The 21,826-nt window shown below is 38.1% G+C and overlaps 1 protein-coding gene across 1 annotated transcript in view; it reads left to right on the top strand.

Moving 5' to 3' along the window:
- The window catches only part of LOC115437156 (phosphorylase b kinase regulatory subunit alpha, liver isoform-like), a 38,049-nt gene extending 16,380 nt beyond the window's left edge, over positions 1–21,669 (top strand). The window contains 20 exon segments of the mRNA XM_030160312.1: positions 725–859; positions 946–1,055; positions 1,166–1,310; positions 1,613–1,691; positions 3,369–3,523; positions 3,619–3,789; positions 5,264–5,373; positions 5,475–5,611; positions 5,705–5,744; positions 5,746–5,868; positions 9,073–9,152; positions 10,396–10,474; positions 10,559–10,688; positions 10,774–10,875; positions 13,392–13,510; positions 13,592–13,615; positions 15,484–15,537; positions 17,212–17,445; positions 17,544–17,744; positions 20,798–21,669. Coding sequence (XP_030016172.1) covers positions 725–859; positions 946–1,055; positions 1,166–1,310; positions 1,613–1,691; positions 3,369–3,523; positions 3,619–3,789; positions 5,264–5,373; positions 5,475–5,611; positions 5,705–5,744; positions 5,746–5,868; positions 9,073–9,152; positions 10,396–10,474; positions 10,559–10,688; positions 10,774–10,875; positions 13,392–13,510; positions 13,592–13,615; positions 15,484–15,537; positions 17,212–17,445; positions 17,544–17,744; positions 20,798–20,971 — 2,402 coding nt within the window. The 3' untranslated portion in view covers positions 20,972–21,669.
- The last annotated feature ends 157 nt before the right edge of the window (positions 21,670–21,826 follow it).

The following is a 21,826-nucleotide window of genomic DNA, read 5'->3' as shown; positions in this document are numbered from 1 at the left end:
CTCGGTATATTTTGCATGAACACACAGACCAAAAAAATTCTCCACCTGGTTTAACTCAGGAAATGGTTTAGATCCTGTCATTGGATAAATACTGCAGTGATTTATTGTGAGTTTTATGTGAGTTTTATTTGCCTAGTCTTTTTTTCCTGATACAGTATTTTATTTTTTATTGGACTGTCTTTTCTCTGTAGCACTTTGAGATTCTGCTGAATGAAAAGTGCTTTATAAATGCAGTTTATTATTATTTATTAGTATTATATTATTGATTGTTTCAACTGCACAAAGTTCTTTACCTTTAACTGATGTAGTAGCTTCTCATTTCTTCAACATCCATCAGTTTGATACAGAGCATAATGATTGGACTGTGTTTCAATGTTAAAAGGTCATGTGGTCTGATGTGTTCGAATTGAACCTGTTCCAGAGGGATGGATGCACCAGGGTGAGAAGAGAAGTGGATGACATGATTGCCCATCATGCCTAGTACCTGTAGTACAAGCCTGTGGGGGCAGTGTTGTTATCTGGAGTTACTTATGTTGATCAGGTCTAGGTTCAATGATGTTATGTGTCTAAAAAATGAATGCACAATTATATCAAAATGGTGCCACACGTGGTCCAGCAAAATATTAGCCAGACTTTTTTTGGCCAGGCTGTGTGCAAAACTATATATTATAAGATAAGAAAAGAAAAACACCATTAGCTCTACTTTTTCCTGTGTTTGTGTCAGTCTGTGTGCTTGCAGAGTCAGATGAGATCCAGGAGTTGCTCCGTGATCATGGTATAAAGGTCCAGAAGATGTCAGAGGTTCAGCCCATCAGAGTCATGCCTGCTCGCATCCTGAGCCACATCTACGTCCGACTGGGTAAACTAACGACATAACTTCTTTTCATTTGTGCATATGCGTGTTTGTTCCAGTAACAAAACCACTGTTGTTCTGTGTACTCACAGGAAATAACACAAAACTAAATTTAAGTGGGAGACCCTACAGACATATTGGAGTTTTGGGAACATCCAAATTCTACGAGATCAGAAATCGGTCTTACATATTCACCCCTCAGGTACAACTTGACCTAGTGCTGGCTCTCAGAAAGACACACACTTTTCATACTGTCTAACCTTTTTTTTTTTCCTATTTTTTCTTTCTGTGATTCCTGTGTGTGCTGTCCAGTTTCTGGATCACCATCACTTCTATCTGGCTCTGGACAACCAGATGATTGTGGAGATGTTACGAACAGAGCTGGCTTACCTCTCTTCATGTTGGAGGATGACAGGACGACCCACACTTACTTTCCCCATCACGCGCAGCATGCTGGGTAATGACACTTACAGCCCATGTTTTCTAAAACACAGAGATTATTTTATTTAATGTCTTATTTCCAGTCTAGTAACTTGCAGAATTTGCATACATACTTTATGGCAGATAGGAGTGTAGTATGTTGCCAAAACATGGAATAATTCCAAGAAATGGCAGAACTGAGTTACTCCTACACTGTTGTATTTTCCATTATATGTAATTTAAATGTATGAATATTTATATGTATACTGTTCTGTTGTAAAATTATATCACTGCTTTTACTGGGTTAATGTAGTTTGAATTGTACTTAATTTCATCCAGTTGAAGATGGAGATGCAGTTGATCCATGTATCCTAGCAACCCTCAGGAAACTACAGGATGGCTATTTTGCTGGTGCAAGGTGTGTTTTACTTTTTGACACTTATAGATTATCACGCTCAAGTATTTTATACATGGGGTGTCCATGGATCCATCCAAGTCTTAAAAAGTTAAAAATTTGTCCTAAATTAAGGCTCTAATTATCCTTAAAATTGAAAATTACTCCTTAAATCTGACACTCAGAGGTCTTAAAACTTCCACAAACCAATTCTATTCTATTCTATTATGAATTATATTGCTACATTTGCTTTGTAAATCATTGAAAAGAATTTGTCAAATTAGTGCTCAGCATTTTAGTATAATGTAGATAGGAATGAGTGGAGCCTTTAAAAAACATTCATGGGTAGAGAGTTCAGGTATGAGCTTTAGCAGCTTCAACTTCAGTGGCAGACACATCAATCAAGCAATCAACCAATCAGTCAGACTTTATTTTATATAGTGTCACATCATAACAAAAGTTATATCATGACACTTTACATTCAGAGCGGGTCTAAACCAGACTCTTAAGCCAATTCACAGACACCAACAGAACCCCCAGGAGCAAACACTTGTGGAAGGAAAAACTTCCTTTAACAGGCAGGAACCTCAAGCAAACCCCGACTCTGGAGGATGGACGTCAGCCATGACCAGTTGGGGTTAAAGAGAGAGAGAGGGAGATTGGAGGAGGGGGGAAGAACGGGGGGAGACACATGAATGCACAGTAAACTGCACTACAACTGTTTAACATAACATGCTGTGCACTTTTAATACCCCCCAGCTAAATATAGTGTTTACGTCGTTGAAAACACATGTCGCCATTTGACTTTGAAAAAGTAGGTCAAGGTGATCTATTTTCAGTTGGCTTCTGCTCCATCTCAAGATGCATCCACAGTATAAATTTGATGCAGATATCTCAATGCATTCTTCAGGTAATGTGACCACGTAGTTGAATGAACAGATGGACAGACAGATGACAAAACGATTCCAATACCCCTGTGGCCAGAGTTGGCCGAGGGGTGAAAACTAGAACAGCTGTTGCTAGTATAAATACCAATAACTGGAATAAATGTTCATAACTGTTAATACTATTACTCCTAATACAAATACTAACAGTGGATACGCTACTACTGCAACTGTTAGTACCAATAGTCATAGAAAAAAAGGAAATGTAATGTTAACTGGACTGAAACATGGTGAAGTCTGGTTCAAGGTATTAACTATGAGGCCTGTTGTCCTGTTATTATTGTGAAAGTAAGGGCTCATATTTTATAAAAGTTGCCATGAACAATATCTTAAAAAGTCAGAAATTTGTCCTCCTCAAACGTGCAGACACCCTGTATACCAGGGGTTTCCAATATGTCAATCGCAATCGACTGGTAAATTTCAAAGGTTGTGCAGGTACTTCACATGATATAAAAAAAAAAGATGACATCATTTAAGCACCTGCTGTTATTCAAGCCCTGGTCTCTCACATTTAATTCCGTTGTTACCTACTGACCTATCCAGCCACGGATATGTATGAGAATAGTTTTACTGACTGAGCTATCTGCTGATACATATATTAATATATAGTGGAGGTAGATCATTTTGTCTTGGTCATTTTAAAAGTAGCTCACAGGCATAAACAGTGTGGGCACCTCTCCTTTGTACTCTCTGTAATAACATCTTTTATTTCTGTGGATGTGGTTGTTTATTGAAGTTTTGTTTCTTGTTCTTATAGGGTGCAGATGTCAGACCTCACTAGTGTCCAGACCACTTCATTTCACACTCGCCTCAGTTTCCTTGATGAAGAGAATGATGACAACTTACTTGAGGATGACGTTGAGGATGATGAAGAAGAATATGGAGACACATATGACAGTTATGAGCCCTCAGGTAAATACTTCTGAGCTGCCTTTCCACTGCTAACACTCATTTTGGCTTGTGTCATCACGTTTGACGTAATCGGGTTCATGTTTATTCAATTCCAGGGAAATCAAAAGACATGTTTGACCAGTACCTCACCCAGCTCCTCCACAGCACCACCACCAAGTGCCATCTCCCTCCCATCCAGAGGGGGCAGCATCATGTCTTCAGCGCCGAACACACAACCAGAGACATCCTGTCGCTAATGGCACAGGTTCAAGGCCTGAACATACCCAGTGAGTCATCAGGTGTTTAATTATTGTGCTTAGGATGTGGGTTGGTGTTGAGGTGAAACATTTAACTGTAGCACCAGTGAAGTCGTATTTTATTACCCCACCCCCTGAAGGGGAGACAAGGGGTGTTGTTTTTGTTTTGTTTGTTTGTTAACACTCTAGCAGCAAACTATAGGTTGAATTCATACCAACTTTGGTTTATAGATTGCCAGTGACTCAGAATAGATGTCAATACATTTTGGGAAAAGTAGGTCAAAGTTAAAAGTTTGTTTATGAATTTTTTAAAATCTTTTTTTCCCCCCATTTACTTATAATGGGCAAAATTTCACATGTCTGTAGCAACAAAACAATTGGTTGAATTCATTCTAAATTGACTTTATAGATTGCCAGTGATCCAGAATGGATCTCATTACATTTTGAGAACAGTAGGTCAAAGTTCAAATGTTTTAATGAATTCTTAAGATCTTCACATTTACTTATAATGGGCGAAATATGTGTGAGGAGCGGGGTTTGTTGTGCCTGGCAGCACGTGCTTAATGATTGTGATTTTTTTTAGATGCCTTAGTTTAGTTTGAATCCCATTTGAAATAGAAAAAAATTGTTTTGCCCAATCAACCATGTGTTCATTAAAGAATGGTATGAATTTTACAAATGTTGCCAGGGGATGTAAACTTAGGAGCACATCTGTATGCACTATCATCATTATTGAATCGTTTCCCTATCTGTCTTTCATTAGTTTTTGCTTTTCTTTTGATTTTTTTGTGAGGATACATTTTCTGTAATTGGTCCAAAGTGCCAACCCTCCAGAGACTGCATACTGTAAATGAACCAAACCATAGTTCAGATTGATCCAGGCCAAGAACACCTCTTTTGGGTGAACCAGAAACCAGGTACTTGGTCCTTACAGGAAGCTTTCACAAGTGGAAGTTTGGTTTGGAAAGTTTGGACCGAAGAAGGTAGTAAATGCCATGTTGTGTTATGTTATATTGTAAATATTGAAATATTTATGTAATACTCTGTCTTAGTTCAGAGGTCAGTGTCTGGCTGTTGTTGATGTTGTCGTTTCTCTCTTCAGGACACATTCAGACATTGTGGCCAAACATAATGATATACAGCCTTAACCTGGCCTGTCTTCAATATTTAACAGAAACAGTGTGAACACATGGATGCACAGCAAACTGAACTGTAACTTAAAAACTACAACTGCTGTTATCAGTACATTGACCCATAACTGCTAATACTACTACTCCAAATACTAACAGTGAATATACTAATACTGCAGATGTTAGTACCAGCAATAGGAAACTCTACTTTCCCGGTAACTATATGATAAACACTATCACAACTATATGGACAAATGAATAATAATGATGGAGACAGGAGAGAAGTAGGACGACAGCAGCAGGTCCAGACATGCATTTTACAAAGTGCATTTTGTTCTGTGTTGTCTAAATGTGTGTGTGTGTGTGTGTTTCAGAGTCTTCCATGTATCTCCCTGTGACTCCTGTCATGAGCAAACACCGAAAATCTCTCAACCTGCTGGAGGTTCCTCGTCCTCTGCACGGCCCACATGCAAAGCAGCACAAGGTAGCGGTCATGTGATCTTTACACAACAAAACTTTGTTTCTCTTGTCTCTCTGGTGTTTGTTAGACCCTGTATTCATCTGATACTGAAATGCCTCACACAGTCCCACAGCGCTGCTGATCTGCACCTGCCTCGAGACTCTCAGGGCAACACAGACTTTGCAGCGTTGGTGAGACAGCTGAGGGAGTGTCCCACTCTGCAGGACCAGGCCGATATCCTCTACATTCTCTACGTAATGAAGTATGAACATGGACACAGTCAGTCACATTCAACTTGATAGTCATTTTAGTCAGTTTTATTGAAGTGAATTGTCGGCTGTGTGTTGCTGAGCAGAGGAGCTGATTGGCTGGTGGAGCTGTCGGGTCCAGGGCAGGGGGGGGGTCAGTGTGCGAGCCCTGCTGGAGGAGCTGTATGTACAAGCCGGAACCTGTAAAGAGTGGGGTCTCATCAGATACATCTCTGGAATACTACGCAAGAGGGTAGAGGTCCTCGCCGAGGTCAGTGTGTGACCGAGATTCAAGCCTGGTCTTTATTTTCAGTTTAGTTAGGATTATTATTTATTCTGAACATGGATTTAGTAAGACAACAAAGCTTATCAAGAACACACAGCAGATTGAATATAAGAGGTTGAAAATTAAAAGATCTTACCCATTTTCTCTAATCCTAAATAACTCAAGCTTGATCTTTTAAGAGTTACATTATCAATATTCAGATGCATCTTCAACAACAACAAAAAATGACAGAAAAAAGGCAACAACTGTCAGTTTACCTGACGCCATAATTTATGTCAGTGGTTCTCAATCTTTTTCTGTCGGCCCCCCCTTTGGAGCACGAAAAATCTCCAAGCCCCCCTCAACCCCAACAACATTGTACCTGTGGTGCAATTATTACTTTTACTGAAAGAAACATCAATATCGTAAGAATAATTTTTGCTTTTCCTTGAATAATTTGTTGTGCAAACTAAAAATAGTGTAGATTTTTGATTGAACAATACAAATGAACTCAACAAGACTGCTCCCTGAGACATTATTTTTCAAAATAAAAATAGGAAATGTGTAATTATCTTACAACTATGGCAATAAGGTACTTTTTTTTTTTTTAGAACAGCAAACACATTTTGGTAACAAAGATGAACGTTTTAACAATATCACAGGCTGCAATGAGCCTGTTTACACTGCACATCTGAGAACATCAAAGTGCAAACTGTACAAAAACAGAAACATTGCACATTTTTTCTTTTCCAGTCCAGTCCTTGTCCACTCTCCAAACCTAAACTCTTTGTCTAGTCTAGTGACAGATCACCATGGCAGTAGATTTGTTTGTTGTACGTCCCTAAAATGAGTCCAGGGTGCTCCAACACTAAAACATTAGTTCCACCTGCTACATGTTCGAACCTGAAGAAAAAATAAACACCTAGGAATGATCCCATGCCCCCCTGGCAAGCCTTCGCGCCTCCCCGGGGGGGCCTGCCCCACTTTTTGAGAAACACTGATTTATGTGGAGTCTATAACAACTATTTCAGACACTTAGTGAACCTCTGGGATCAGTACTGACCAGTGATCACCATCTGTTGCGTTACAAACCACAGAACAGAATCACAATCTTTCACTAACCTGCTAAATTCTGCTCCTATGGACCAAAGACTAAATCTGAGGCTAATAAATGTCCATCCATGCAAATAAACTATGACTGGCCCACTATTTCAGCGATTTATTGAAGTTTTGCTAACTATTATTTAGTAGTTTTCAGCAATTGTCTGTTACTATTAGCTGGCTGTTAAAACGTATACATGATTACATCTATATTTTTAGATTTAAATGTGTTTATAAATGGAGGTGGGTTTCTATTTGTAGCAAATCTTTACAAATGCTTCAGAGGTATACTCTGATGTGCCATGAAATTAAGATGTTTAACTATGTATTCTTAGTTAACACTATTTTAAAATACTTTACCTCTATTGCAAAGTTGCTTAGAGCTTATTTCTTTTGGATATTCTCTTAATGATTTGACAAATTCCACTTCATCCATCCATGTTATATGATTAAAGGGTTTGTCAGTGTTCAGATCAGACATGCAGAGACACTGGACTTAATTAGTGGCGGTAAATGAACCCATAAAGACCCAAACATCCACCATCGACCACAGTCATCTACTGATCTAAACTGTTTAATACCTGTTGATCAACTAATCCTATCAATCCATGTAAATAATTGGTGAAAAATACAGTTTATCATCTTTTCATGGTCATCAGATATGACCCATTTGGACGTTCAGAGACTCCGTAGTGAACGTGGAAACACCATTATCTTCTACAACATTGATTCACCAGTAAAACCCATATAGTTTAATAAATGACAGTGGAAGGAGACACTTGGTTTATGTTCAGTCAGTAATATATTTTGTAGAAAAAAGTCACTTTTTCTTCAGTTTTGTATGTTTTTTGGTATAGTAACCCTCAAGTTTAATCTGAGCTTTTATGAACATCTACATGATCAGTGAATTAAATATAGTTAAAAACACCTGATTTTCACTGAAAAAGTGCAAAATACAGAGGATAATATTATAATAAATGGTGATAAATAACTTAAGAAAGGTCAAATAGAGAGAACATTTGATTTGGGAATTACTACAAAAGTAGCACTGGGTCTTTATGGGTTACATATCCTAAATAACTTATATAGATAGATTCTTAACTCTTTAAGTGCCAGACAGTTAAGGGGCTAATAAGCCTTAAAAGTGCCACAGAATTTGGCCGTTTTTCAGTATTTCGCGTCGTTTTTATAATATTTGTAGAATCCTGCAGGAAACCGCTCGGTAACATCCGACCGATTGCTGATTAGATCCAAAATGCACCGGATGCAGCCGATTCATTATTGATCGTAATTTGCATAATTTATAATAATAATAATAATAATAATAATAATAATAATAATAATCTTTATTTATATAGCACTTTTCATACATTAAAAACTGTAGCACAAAGTGCTTTACATATCAGTTTAAAAATCAGTACCGCCCCCCACCCACACCCACCCACACACACACACACACACACACACACACATATACATGCAAACCCACAAACTCACACATACTTAAGAAGACTGACTGAGCACGGGTAGACCAGAACAAAAATGTACAAGTAAAAGTAAAACATCAGTTTAGGAGGCGCTGTCTCAGGGAGCCATCCGCACCAGGAGGCAGCCGCCGACCCCGGCGACCAGGCACCAGCAACACAGCCCCGCATCCCAACTAGTGGGAGAGGGCCAACTGGGACCCCCACCCACCAGAAAGGAGCGGACCCCAGTGAGAGAAGGCGCCACAGCCCCCGGAGTCCACAGCCGCCCCCCGGCATGGAGGGCTCCCTCTGATGAAACACCGGAGAATAAGAAACATTAAAAAGATATAAAAATATTATTCGGTTGTGTGACCTCAAATTCCTGTCTGATTGGTCTCAAAAGGGGGACACAGAAAGAACGTCATCGAAATGTGAGAAAGAAATGGGGGTGGATGGTTTGTTTGTACACAAATATGGTGTGTTCTCCAAAGCCGATCTGATCGGCCCGTGGCACTTTAAAGGTTGTATTCGTAAAGCCGATTTAATCGGCCCATGGCACTGAAAGTGTTAATTCTCTCTCTTTAAGAAAATATTTGAATTATACTAATGATTTCACCTCATCTTTATGCGTTTTTTTCCATAGGCCTGCACAGATCTTATTTCTCATCATAAGCAGCTGACAGTGGGTCTTCCTCCTGAACCCAGAGAAAGAGTCATCACAGTGTAAGTTGTACATAGACTGACGTGGCTTTGAGAATTACCTCTAATTTCTACTGGGTTTAGCATCGTCATGATATGGCAGCGTCACAGGGTCCGAATCTGATCTGGACTCAGTTCCCTGCTTCACTAGAAATACAGCCCTCCTTCATGACCCGGTAAAGCAACACAGAGCGAATTAGATGAACAAGAAGTCAGATACACCACAGACATAGACAATCGGGACAATTTACAAAATAAAACACCCTGGGCAAACATTTTTAACAACTTAAAGTCAACCACAAATGTCTGATCCATGTCTTTTGGAAGTCCAAGTGTGTCAGCAAAAACAGGACAGTAAAACTAATTCAAACAGATGAAACCTTTTAGCAACATGGTCTATTTCATCTGTGGTTGAAGCAGAAATGTCAGGTAGAAATATCCAAAAAAAAAGAGATTAGACAGATGGAAAAGAGGTGGAAGTAAACCATGTGACTTTAGATGAGATGACATTAGGCTTCTCAAATGAAATTATTGATCTGGAGGGAAGATTGTAGCTCAAAAACAAAAAAAAAAATTCACTTCTGTGAACACCTAGATTTGTAAAACAGTTTAATATTCAGATGTGAATGGGGAGAGATGTTATTCACGATGGGATGGTTCTTTTTGTCTGTACAATATATTCACACCTTTAGATGTTTTCGCATTTTATTACTTTTATAAATGGAATCAGTCTGATTTATATATAAATCTGGCTGTTTTGACAAGAATTTACAAGAAACAAAAAATGCTTAAATTAATTATTAATCTCAATTAATCAATAAATACAGTTTATACACGTAAAATAAGTGATAGTATAAATATTCATCCTAAGAAACTAAGCTGACATTAGTACCATTTTATCCTCCCGAAACCCAGGAGAGTAGAAGTTTTGGCTTATTTTTACATTAAATAACTGTCTCGATTTGAAACAGGGTGCTGCAACAGTTTTTCAGATACTATTTAAATTTTTTTTAATGGAATATACTTGCAGTGGACAGCTTTTATTTTATTTTTTTAATAAAGCTGTGAAACTGTCATCTCTTACAGAGGACAAAAAGGCATTGCTGGGTCTGAGGAGCTTATTTTTTGGAGGATGTACCACCCATCCTATGGTTCTTATTTTCACTCCGTATTATCCTAACTAACCTCTGTTGACAAAAGTGTGCTGTTACTCGGGTTTTGGTGAATTCATTTTGCCCATCTCTTCCTCCTCCTGGCCTTTCTCCAGCCCACTCCCTCCAGAGGAGCTGAACTCTCTCATTTATGAAGCCAGTGGGCAGGACATCAGTATCGCCGTACTCACTCAGGTAAATGTCCAACTTTTTAGTCTTTCTTAGGACTTTTCTAAAACAGCGTTCTTCCAACTGTGAACTCTGTGTGCCGTCGTACAGGAAATCATGGTGTATCTGGCCATGTACGTGCGCTCCCAACCTGCTTTATTCGGCGACATGCTGCGACTCAGGATAGGACTCATCATGCAGGTGATGGCCACTGAGCTGGCCCGCAGCCTGCACTGCTCTGGTAGGAAAATTTGTTTACATCCAGCTGTAAATCTGAGCTAGGCAGACCTCAGAGCAGCATGATGAACAGTGTGACACCTTCACAGGCGAGGAGGCCTCTGAGAGTTTGATGAGCCTCAGTCCGTTTGGCATGAAGAGCTTACTGCATCACATCCTCAGTGGAAAGGAGTTTGGAGTGGAGAGGAGCAGTGAGTGTCCCCTGGTTCCTCATTGGATGAATGTTTGTGTGTTTGTGTGTTTAAGTGGGCTGTGTACAGTGCCGTGAGATTTAATTTAACCCTTTCATGCATGAATTATGAGAACCTTAATCAAGATTTTTTTCCGGAGTGTTTTTATTCCTCTTCAGGCATGGAAAAAAAAACCAAAACTGTGATAGATTTTTAATGAATCGATTTAATCATGGAGTTCCAAAGATGTTCACTCAGCTGGACACCATGCGTTTAATTTTAGAAGCAAAGAAACATGTATTTACTGATATACTATGTGAAAACAATGAAATAAAAACATTTTTACTGCTGCTAATCTAATGTTTTCTCACATTTTAACATACCTGCATGGAGATAATATGCAAAAAAACAAACAAGTTTTTGTTTAACCTCCTAAGACCCACTGTCCACATTTGTGGACAAGAGTTTCACAACTTTATACAAAAAGAAAAAAGAAAAGAAAACTGTCCACCACAAAAGACATTCCATAAAAAAATTTAAAACTGCATCTGAAAAAACTGTTGCATCAGGATATTTCCAATATAGGCACTTATTTAATAAAAAACAAAAAACCTTGTACTTTGCTGACATGTCCTGGGTCTTAGGAGGTTAAAAAAAAAAAAATAGAACTGTTTATTATAGTCTAGTACCAATTAGAAATTTTTTACACTCAAACATGTTACTGCAGATCAGGTTTATCTAGAACAGCAAAGTTACAGTAATGGTATGAATTGCAGTGTATGGGATGATGCACAAAACAACAAATCCATAAATATACAAGAAAACACCTTTGATCAGCTGTCCAGTGTAGTGACCACTATGCATGAAAGGGTTAAATGCTACAGGAAGAGGAAGAAGACTGAAGAAATTATCTGGTGTCACAACTGCAGAACTTAAAGACCACTATCCATATGTACCAGTGACACGCAGATAGAAGTACGTATGGATGCCTGCAGTTGTGGCTTATAATGGGTTTGCTTTTTCCATTTTTTTTATTGTAGAAGTCAGTTTAATTAATTTTTAAAATGGGTTTGCATGTTTAGTTTGCCCTTTACTTTTAGAAATCCTTTGTTTTTATTTTCTTTTAGCCTTAAATTTATGTTTTTTCTTTGGTTTATATGCAACAAACTAGATAAGTTAACAGTGTGAGGATTTATTTTGATCAAACAAATATATAAATGTCCAGATATTTGTATGAAAAGCTTGATATTCATCACTCTTTTTTTAGGTGAGGGGCTGGTGTCGTTTCTTACGTTGTAAAGGAGAACTAGGTTGGCCTCATTGTGTGAGCCGTTCAAAAAGACGCTTAGATTTTCTACTGAAGAAATGTTCCATATCATTTTTTTTCTGTCTTTATTTCATCTTCCAGTACAAGAACTTGCTCACACACATCTACAAGTCATACCCATGACAGTTCCAAATGGTACAGTGGTGTTTTTTTCAGACTTTTTCTGCCATGAGACCAGGCATAAAACTGGCATAAAACTGGCAGCAATAAAAAACTAAAAATTGTAAGACACATTTCACACCCACTGAAAGGAGTAGATTCATTTGTGCATAAAAGGACAAAGATGATTTCAGTAATTTTTGTAAAAACATTGTTCTTGAGCTGTCGGATGCTGTTATTATCATTTTAGAACAAAGGAACTGATGAAACAAGAAATTAAAACATTACTCAACCAAAAAAAAGTAAGAAAAAAAACAAACAGAATACAGTGATTTGCACATCTCATCAACCCATATTTTATTCATAACAAAACACAGAAAACACATCCAATGTTGAAACTGAAAAAATGTGCCATAAATTTTGGGTTTGATCAAACATATCTCCATAAAGCTGGAATTTGGCTGCATTTAGTGCTGTGTAGCATCTCCTTTTCATTTGTCAACAATCCTGTTTGTATTTACATTTTACACCTCGTGTTGGAATCAGGGTTGTACTTTCACTTCGTTTTATCATTTGTTTCTTTTTTTTTTTTGTAATCGACTATTTTTATTGATTTTAATTTTCAGTTTGCAAGAGTGAACAAACAAATTCAACATTACACAACAAAAAGTGTACACTACACCTACATTACACAGAGAACACACCCCTCTGCCCCCCCCCCCCCCCCCCCCCCCCCACCCTAATTCCCCTCCTTGTGGGACACACAGTCTGGTATTACAAGTCTTGACAAATAAAGTAAAAATCAAAATAACTGAATAAACAGAGTATTAATCAGGATTACAAACAGGACATATAGAGTTACCATAGATGAAAATCCCAAAAGTCATGATTTCATTTGTTTCTTAATATTAATAAAATTGGTGGAAGTGCTGATAACTCATCGCTCTTTGTTGATTAGAATAGAAACCACATCAGCCATCATCAATAACCGCTGCATCACACTTAGTATTACCTATTTATGGATGTTAAATTGTGTTCCACATTGAAAGTGGGTGCAAAAATATGACAAATATGAGGCTTTTCTTTTCTGTTCTCTGTCTCTGTCCATCAGTGCGTCCTATCCAGTCCACAGCCACCAGTCCCGCCATCTCCATTCATGAACTGGGCCACACAGGAGCCACAAAGACTGAACGTACAGGAATACACAAGCTGAAGAGTGAGATTAAACAGGTGGGAATCACAGAATCATCTACAGAACCAGTGCAGCCTGTCTGTTTTATTTTCTAACGGTGTTCCTGCTTCTGGTTGCAGCTGGATGACTCTCGGCCTCTCAGTGTGGGTTGGCTTTGATAACATTTAGCATGTGGTTTCTCTCTAACCTCAGTTTAAACAACAAATCCGCCGGTTAAACCAGACTCATAAACCATCTGCTGGCTCTTAACATTTTGTCCTTCATAGCTGGAACGACGCTTACTTCATCCCTGTTCTCATTTCGGCAGGAGAACATGCCTTGCTACATTTGCAAGTAATTGTTTCTGTAAAAATGATGTTTTCTGAATGAGACTGAGAGTATTACATTGACCCATAAAGACCCAGTGCTAATTTTGTGGCAGATCCGAAATGAATTTTTCACTTTATTTAACTTTTCTTTTTTTTTTTTTTTTTTTAATATAGTTTATTTTTAACAGCTTTTACATTTTTAACAAACAGACAATAAAACGAAAATGTAAAGACTTAAGAAGCAACAGACATTGACAAGCACAGACAGGGCAGTGTATCAAAAATATAAGTACAACAGTAAAGAAGGGGGTCAGTGAGTCACAATATTATCCCATCTATTTAACCTTTCATAAAAGGGTCATATTTTGCTAAACCCACTTTTATTCGTCTTTGGTTCATTTATTTGTGTATTTGTACGCTAATAGTTCAAAAAGTTTAAATTTGAACCCTCCAGGTGCTGCACAGCTATCTTTATATTCATTTTGGCAAAAATCAACTGGATTTCTACAACCTATTTTAATATCTTCTTGAATTTGTTACGTCTATAACTAGTTACGACATTACATTTGCACATATAAGGTCAAGAATTCCGATGAACATTTCTCCGAATACAACATAATTGTTTGTCAGCAGCAGCGGTTGTAGTCTGTACTGAACATATGTCCAAACTTCAAGCCGATTACCTAAAATGTTCACTTTTTGGTTAAACAGGACAGAGCAGCACAAACAACCTGGTGGGGGGGAGTGGAAGTGAAGTGGCTCATTTGCATTTAAAGGGCCAGCGCTCAAAATGACCTTTCTGGTGTCATTACTCAGAAATAGGGTTGAAAATGTGAAAATGGACCTGTGGAGTTGAATTAATGAAGAATTCAGACCCAAGCAGAGCATTTACAGTTTATGTAGACCAGTGTTTTAAAATGTTTTAAAATGCATAATTCCATTTTTAAAAAAAGCAAAATATCACTGATTTATCACCATTTATTATAATATTATCCTCTGTATTTTGCATTTTTCACCGCAATTCATGCATTTTCCGACATTTAATTTCCTATTCTTAATTTAGATACTCACAAAAACCAAAAAAAAATCAAAGGTTATTATATCAAAACAGAGAAAGCAAAGATAAGATGCAGCAAAGATATCAACAACTGAATGTTAAACCCAGTATGTCCATCCAGTCATTGATCCAACTCCATGTGTTTTACTGGAGATAATGGTGTTTCCACGTTCACTACGGAGCCTCTGAACATCCAAATGGGTCATATCTCATGATCGTGAAAAGATGACAAGTTGCATTTTACACCAATTGTTTACATCTATTGATAGATTCAGTGGATCAACACGTATTGATCATTATAGCTAGTAGATGCTTTTTGGTCACCGGTGGATGTTTGGGTCTTTATGGGTTAAATACTGCTCTTCTGCATAGTCATGAGCTACATCATACAGTTTCCAGATCATGGTAAAGCTGTTTAATTCACTCATATTCATAACTTATTCGTAGCATTTGAGCATGAAGTGTTCTTTGTTTAATTTATCGAATGGTGTTAGTTGCTTTCTAAAGTCTTTTCATTTTCTAGAGCTGAATCAGTGTTCAATGTGTTTTGTAAAGCTGTGGTATCATCTTGTTTGCAATATGAGCTCCATGTGGCATCACAAACTGTTCTCTTTTTCATCTGTCATGTCCATATAACCATGTGTAGATCTTCAGTGGCGGGCTTTACATGAGTAGCACTGTCACATCTCCTCGCTCCACGGTAAACCATTTCACCTCATCTGCCTGAGATTTACTTACTTTGGTGTCGCTTTATATAGAATGTATCCTCACACTGAGCTAAGACATCCTAAAGGCATTTTTCAGAAGGATTATATATTAAACATTGGCACTAGTATCTTCCAGATGTTTTATTTTATTGACAAAGGTGATATTGGTTTTCCTTTTTGTACCTCAGTTCAATTAATGCCAGAAATTACCAAAACACAAATGAATGAAATGACATAAAGCTCCTAAATTCATGAAATAAGCTTAATTTCAGTTCATGCATGTAGTAGTAGAATATTGAATATACCAACACCAATAACATCATACCAGCCTTTAGTTTGTCTGCTGATGTGTGTTGTATTGCCACATGTAATATGCATGATGTGGTTTCGGATTAAATGAGAAAATTTCAACCTTATGTACATTTATTCAAAGCACTCGAACACCTGTATCAGTGAATTCTGTCATGTAATAGACTGTTCACCCGCAAAACATATACACCTGACAATGTAGTCGGAGACCAGGTAACTGTAGTAAAAAAAAACATTTTGACACTAATATTTTTTTTGCACATGTATTTATGACCAATTTAGGATTCTAATTCCATTCAATAAAACAGCATGAAATGTATTCCAAACAAAATACTGATTTACATAAAAATCTGTGTCTTTAAAATATTAAATGCTTTTATTATCCTTGCACAGTTGTATTAAACCCAACAGACATTTCATTGTTTAAAGAAGAGTGTCTTGAGGGTTTTCTAAGACTTCTGTTAATATAAAGAGGGTAATGTCGTATTAGGGTCATTTTAAATATTGTTTTTAATTTCAAGTGGAAGGAGGTTGTATTTTGACAGAAGAAAAAAATACTTTTTTTTTTACATAATTTTTGAGAAAAACTTTGATATTCTCTAAGAATGAAGTGTTAAAAAATGCATATACACATTAATATTATATATTATATAATCATATTATATAATAGTATTCTCAGAGATTATAACAACCCAGACATTTGCAAGAAAAAGAACAGAAATTTGACCTTTGTTTGTTACTGGGATAGTTTCCAGCACCCCAGCGTCTGTCATGAGGATGAAGTGGTTTGGAATATAGTTCAGAAATGGGAAGTTTATGAGATAAGAACTTGGGAAAATTAGAAGCTGTGTTTGTTATAAATACAGTTAAAGTCCTACAAAGCTTAAGTCACACTGTCCAGTAATTTTGAGTTGTTCTCAACATATTACCTCCCTCTACATGCTCATTTTTTCTTCTTTTTTCTCTTTACTAACACTGACCCTGATATGGTACCATAAAAGAGAATCTTAACTAAACTCATCCTGGTTTAGGAAGCATCCCGAATCAAGTATTTCTTCAAAAATATTAATTTATCTGTGCAAGTGTAATAAGATACATTTTCAGTTCTTTTTAGTTTATTGTAACATATGCAGTGACTCAATATGTAAAGGTTTTCTTGTGTTTTAACCCAAGTCTGTGATGTACGACACAAGTGACAGGTGTGATATAGAATGGATATAAGGTTGAAAATGAGCGACTTGGTCAAACATACAGTACTATATATAAGACACTTCTAACAGTGGGCTCCTGTTCCTCCTGTACCTTCTGTACCTTCTGTTCCTCCTGTTCCTCCTGTACCTCCTGCTCCTGGTTTACAGCGATGCAGCAGCCCCTCCACCCCCAGTGGGATCCTGTCCCCAGTGGGTCCTGGTCCAGGCGATGGGCAGCTGCACTGGGAGGACAGGCAGGGCCAGTGGCTGAGGAGACGCAGACTGGACGGAGCCATCAACAGGGTACCAATGGGCTTTTACCAGAAGGTCTGGAAGATCCTGCAGAAGTGCCACGGACTGTCTATCGACGGTTATGTGTTACCGTCTTCTACCACTAGAGAGGTAGCTGGAAATGAAAACTCCCATCTTTCATTTTTAGGCAGATTTTTTTTTTTTTTTTTTTTTTTTTACTTTTGCCTGTGTCTGATTTCTCTTCGTAGATGACGGCAGGAGAGATAAAGTTTGCAGTTCAGGTGGAGTCTGTCCTGAACCATGTCCCTCAACCAGAATACAGACAGCTGCTGGTAGAGACTGTGATGGTTCTGGGTATGATAGCTGATGTGGATGTGGACTGCATCGGTGGAATCATCCATGTGGACCGCATCTTACATTTGGCCAATGACCTCTTTGTCAACGACCAGGTACTGACAAGGGTGTAAGATTGAAAGGGATTTAGGGGGATCTAGCTGCAGAAATGGAGTCAAATATGTGTATAAATTGCTTTTATTTATGTATAATCATGTTGAAATATGCCATGTTGTGTTTTTCGTTGATTAGAGTGAGTTGTTTTTATCTGCTGGGCCTCTTGAATGTAATTTGGATTGACCAGAGTTAATTTCCACTTAACTTGAAATCCCAGAACAGACAAACACTGGCTCTATTGAAGGCCTTTTGCATGTTGTAGCCACCCTAGGAGGAGAGAACAGTAACCTATTCATTACCGCCCCTTACTATGTATATATGACTGTAAATGCTAAAATAATAAAATCCATCCACATGATGTGTCAATAACATTACACACTCAGTCAGAAACTTGCTACCATCATTCAGGTCTTTCAAAACAGGTTCAATTTTGCTACATTTTTCCTTATACATCCAATCAGACTGCATTTTAACAGCTTTGCAATATCACTCTATATGTATAAAGTCAAATAATGAATGATGAAACAGAGACTGAAGACAGAACACTGACAGGGAGGACATAGTACAGGCCCCGCGGTGACAGATACAAGACATAAACAGAGTGGACGCAGTCTGTACGACTTCCTCCATTGTAGTTTCACATAGATGGACCTAATCTACACTGTTTTAGTGCTGTTCCAGCCTCAGTGTCACTGCTTGATAAATCCATTCAGTCTCATCTGCGTATAGGGATTTTTTAAAAATCAGATTACAGGTTAATAAAACATATCATTAGCGTCATAACATAATTCCTTAAGTCAGTTTTTCAGGTCATAGCCAATGATGCAACATGAAGCAGCCGTTTTAGCAGAGCAGAAATACTCAGATATCACAATTAGGCCAAAAATATGACTTAGGCTATTATGCTATGAGACTAATGATATGAAAAATACAGACTAGGTGTGTAAAGTCTCAACATTTCCTTAAATTAGAAAACCAGAGGTGGCTCTGAAAAGGGCATTTTGCCTTTTTATTGTCCACCATAGGTGAGGGTAGGAGGTTATTCAGTTGGTTGTGATTTATAACTTCACTGCTAGTGAAGGAGTGTGATGATATTAATCTGAGTGACGATTATTGGCACAGAGTTGTCTCTGAAATAATGCCTCACACCAAACCAGATCTGTGATTACTGTAAATCTGGTGTATCATGTACCATCCTTTTTCAGGATTATTTGTAGGGATGCACCGATTCCAATACCAGTGTCAGGCATTGGCTCCGATACTCAGTGTGTGTACTCGTACTTGTACTCGTAAAAGTAATCCGATACAAATCCACCAATACCACTTATGGCCATGTGACATTCCCAGTTCAGAGCAGCAGGTACGAGGAGGAGGAATAATGTGTGTGGAGTGTGAAGAGTGTGGAGATTTAACGAAAAAAATGATGGCGATAAAAGTAACGCTGACTGACAGTAACGATAAAGACACAGACAGATACGGACGCAGCCGTTTTCCAGGTGCTGGCGGATGAGTACCCAGACGGAGAATACCAGTGGGAGTACGGAGCGGTGCAGACTGCCACCAGTGGAAGTGAAAACGAAACTTATCACTCATTTCTCTTTTCTCTTCCTGCTGAAGCTAAACTTTTAAACCTTACCAGTGAAAACGCTGCAACATTAGTATCACATTAGTGTTTCCTCTGCCGTTTCCATGTTTGTTATTACTGACTTTCTTCTTCTTCTTCTCAAAAAAACTTTCCTCTTCTTCGTGGTATTTGTCCAGTATGGTTAATTCAGAGCGGCACCCCCTGGTGGATGAATTGACAAACGCTCATTCCAACACATTAAATGTCAGTAGCAGCACTTTGTTCCAGTCAGACTAATGACAACGACAATAAAGCACATTTACAAAAGGAACTAAGAACTAGAATGGGATTATTAAGTACTTAAAAGGTATTAAATTTAAAAGGTATTAAATTTGATGTGGTAGGTCTTAAGTTCTGTTGCCCTAAACTTGTTGACTGTATTGTGTTTAAATGTGTCTATTAAATGTCCAAGCTGCAAAGAACATAACGTTACTCTACTCGTTCCACCCGCTCCAACCTGACAATTTATATTGAAATTAGAAACCGATTATCGCTAACCTCGCAGCCTACGGTGAGAAATGACTTGGAACCATGGGAATCAAGGTGTTGGAGTAAATGAATAGTTTCCTAAATTCTAGGAGTCACAAATTTTTGCCAGTATGGCCGTGAAATGAAATGACATTAAATTCTGTCTTAGTCTTAAAAAGGGCTTAAAAATTCTTAAATTTAACTTTTAGAAACCTGTAGGAACCCTGAGTATTGTCCCAGTTATGATACCACCACTGCAGAATAAGTCACTGTGGACAGCAAAGGCCATCTCAAAACATATGATGAACACATATGATCATCTAAATATATGTAGCCATTGGGCAGCCATGGCTCAGATGGTAGAGCAGGTCGCCCAATAACCAAAGGGTTGGCGGTTCGAATCCTGCTCTGTCCATGTCCTTGGGCAAGACACTTCACCCCCCCTGCCTCCAGTGCTGCTACTCACACTGGTGTATGAATGTTTGGTGGTGGTGGGAGGGGCCGTAGGTGCAGATTGTCAGCCATGCTTCCGTCAGTCTGCCCCAGGACAGCTGTGGATACAGATGTAGTTTACCACCACCAGAGGGAGAATGTGAGAGTGAATGAATAATGGATCCTCTGTACGCGCTTTGAGTATGCGTTCATAGAAAAGCGTTATGTAAATCTAATCCATCATTATTATTTTTAGCCCATTGTTTAAAAAATGGACGTGAAGCACAAAATCTAAATGAAGTGCTGTGACACTAGTTCTCTATTTAACTGAGAGCTGAAAAAGAATGAGAAGTAATAAGGTTTTGGAAAATGATGTGACAGTAATGATAAAATATGTAGATTCTATTGTTAAGTAAAATAATCCTGATTATCACATAATAATTGCATCAGACCTTGTTATCACTAAATATTACACCTGAATTCCACCCTGTCCATGTGCTTTACTTCATTCTATCTCTTCATCAACAGAAATCCATCAGTGCCTGTGATTACTTCCTTGAGAAGGACCCGGCGACCGGCATTTGCACCTTCTTCTACGACAGCGCCCCCAGTGGCAGCTACGGCACCATGACCTATCTGTCCAAGGCAGCCGTCACCTATGTCCAGGAATTCCTGCCAAGTTCCAGCTGTCTGATGCAGTGAAAAGCTTCTGCTGAACGACACCGAACACATGAGGTAAAGCTGAACCACTGGCCAAAGGCAACGGCGCTTCTCATTAACAGCTCATACGATTCCTCTGGTGCTTTTTTTGAGTGTTTGCTCATCACTTAGTTCTGTAACCGTCATCTAAAATGTTCATGCTACATCATTGCCTTGGCAGCTGATTCAGATAAGAGTTCATTTTATTTGTGTGAGCCTACACTGTGAACTTATTTATTACTTTAACATGCTGCTCATTGCATGGTTATCAGGTCGCAGACAAGCATTACATGTAAACCACACAGGTTAGTAACTATTTGTGCTGAGTGTTGTGTAAGAATATTAAATTAAGTGTTGTTTTCTAAAATATTACAGATATTATCATCCAGTTAGCCTGGCAGCTGTCAGAGGAAATATTTAAATGTTTTGTGCAAAGTCAGCCTTCATACTCATAATGTTTCCCTTAGAATTAGCAAAGTTTAACCTTAAATTAACAGTATCTATTCATGTCTAAAAGATGTGAGGAAAATAACAGAAGAATTTCAGATATATCATTTGTGCATTAAATAACATCTGCCTCTGCCACCTACCAGGCGTGGCTTAACCCTTTCATACACAGTGGTCACTCCAGTGGACAGTTACTCTCCAGCTGCTCTCTTGTATATTCATGGATTTTGTTGTTTTAGTTCCATATCTGCCAACACAGTGGACACTTACAGATCATCCCATGCACTGACATTCAGACCATTACTGTAACTTTATCAACTTGATCTGCAGTAACGTGTTAAATCAATTGCTAATTGTTATTAGACTGTAATCAATAGTTTTCTTAATCAAAAAGGGTGTTTTTTGCATATT

This window comes from Sphaeramia orbicularis, chromosome 3 (assembly GCF_902148855.1).
Source record: "Sphaeramia orbicularis chromosome 3, fSphaOr1.1, whole genome shotgun sequence".
In the NCBI taxonomy this organism is placed as follows: Eukaryota; Metazoa; Chordata; class Actinopteri; order Kurtiformes; family Apogonidae; genus Sphaeramia; species Sphaeramia orbicularis.
The sequence above is the reverse complement of the archived record's forward strand: the minus strand, read 5'-3'. Positions and strand labels throughout refer to the sequence as shown.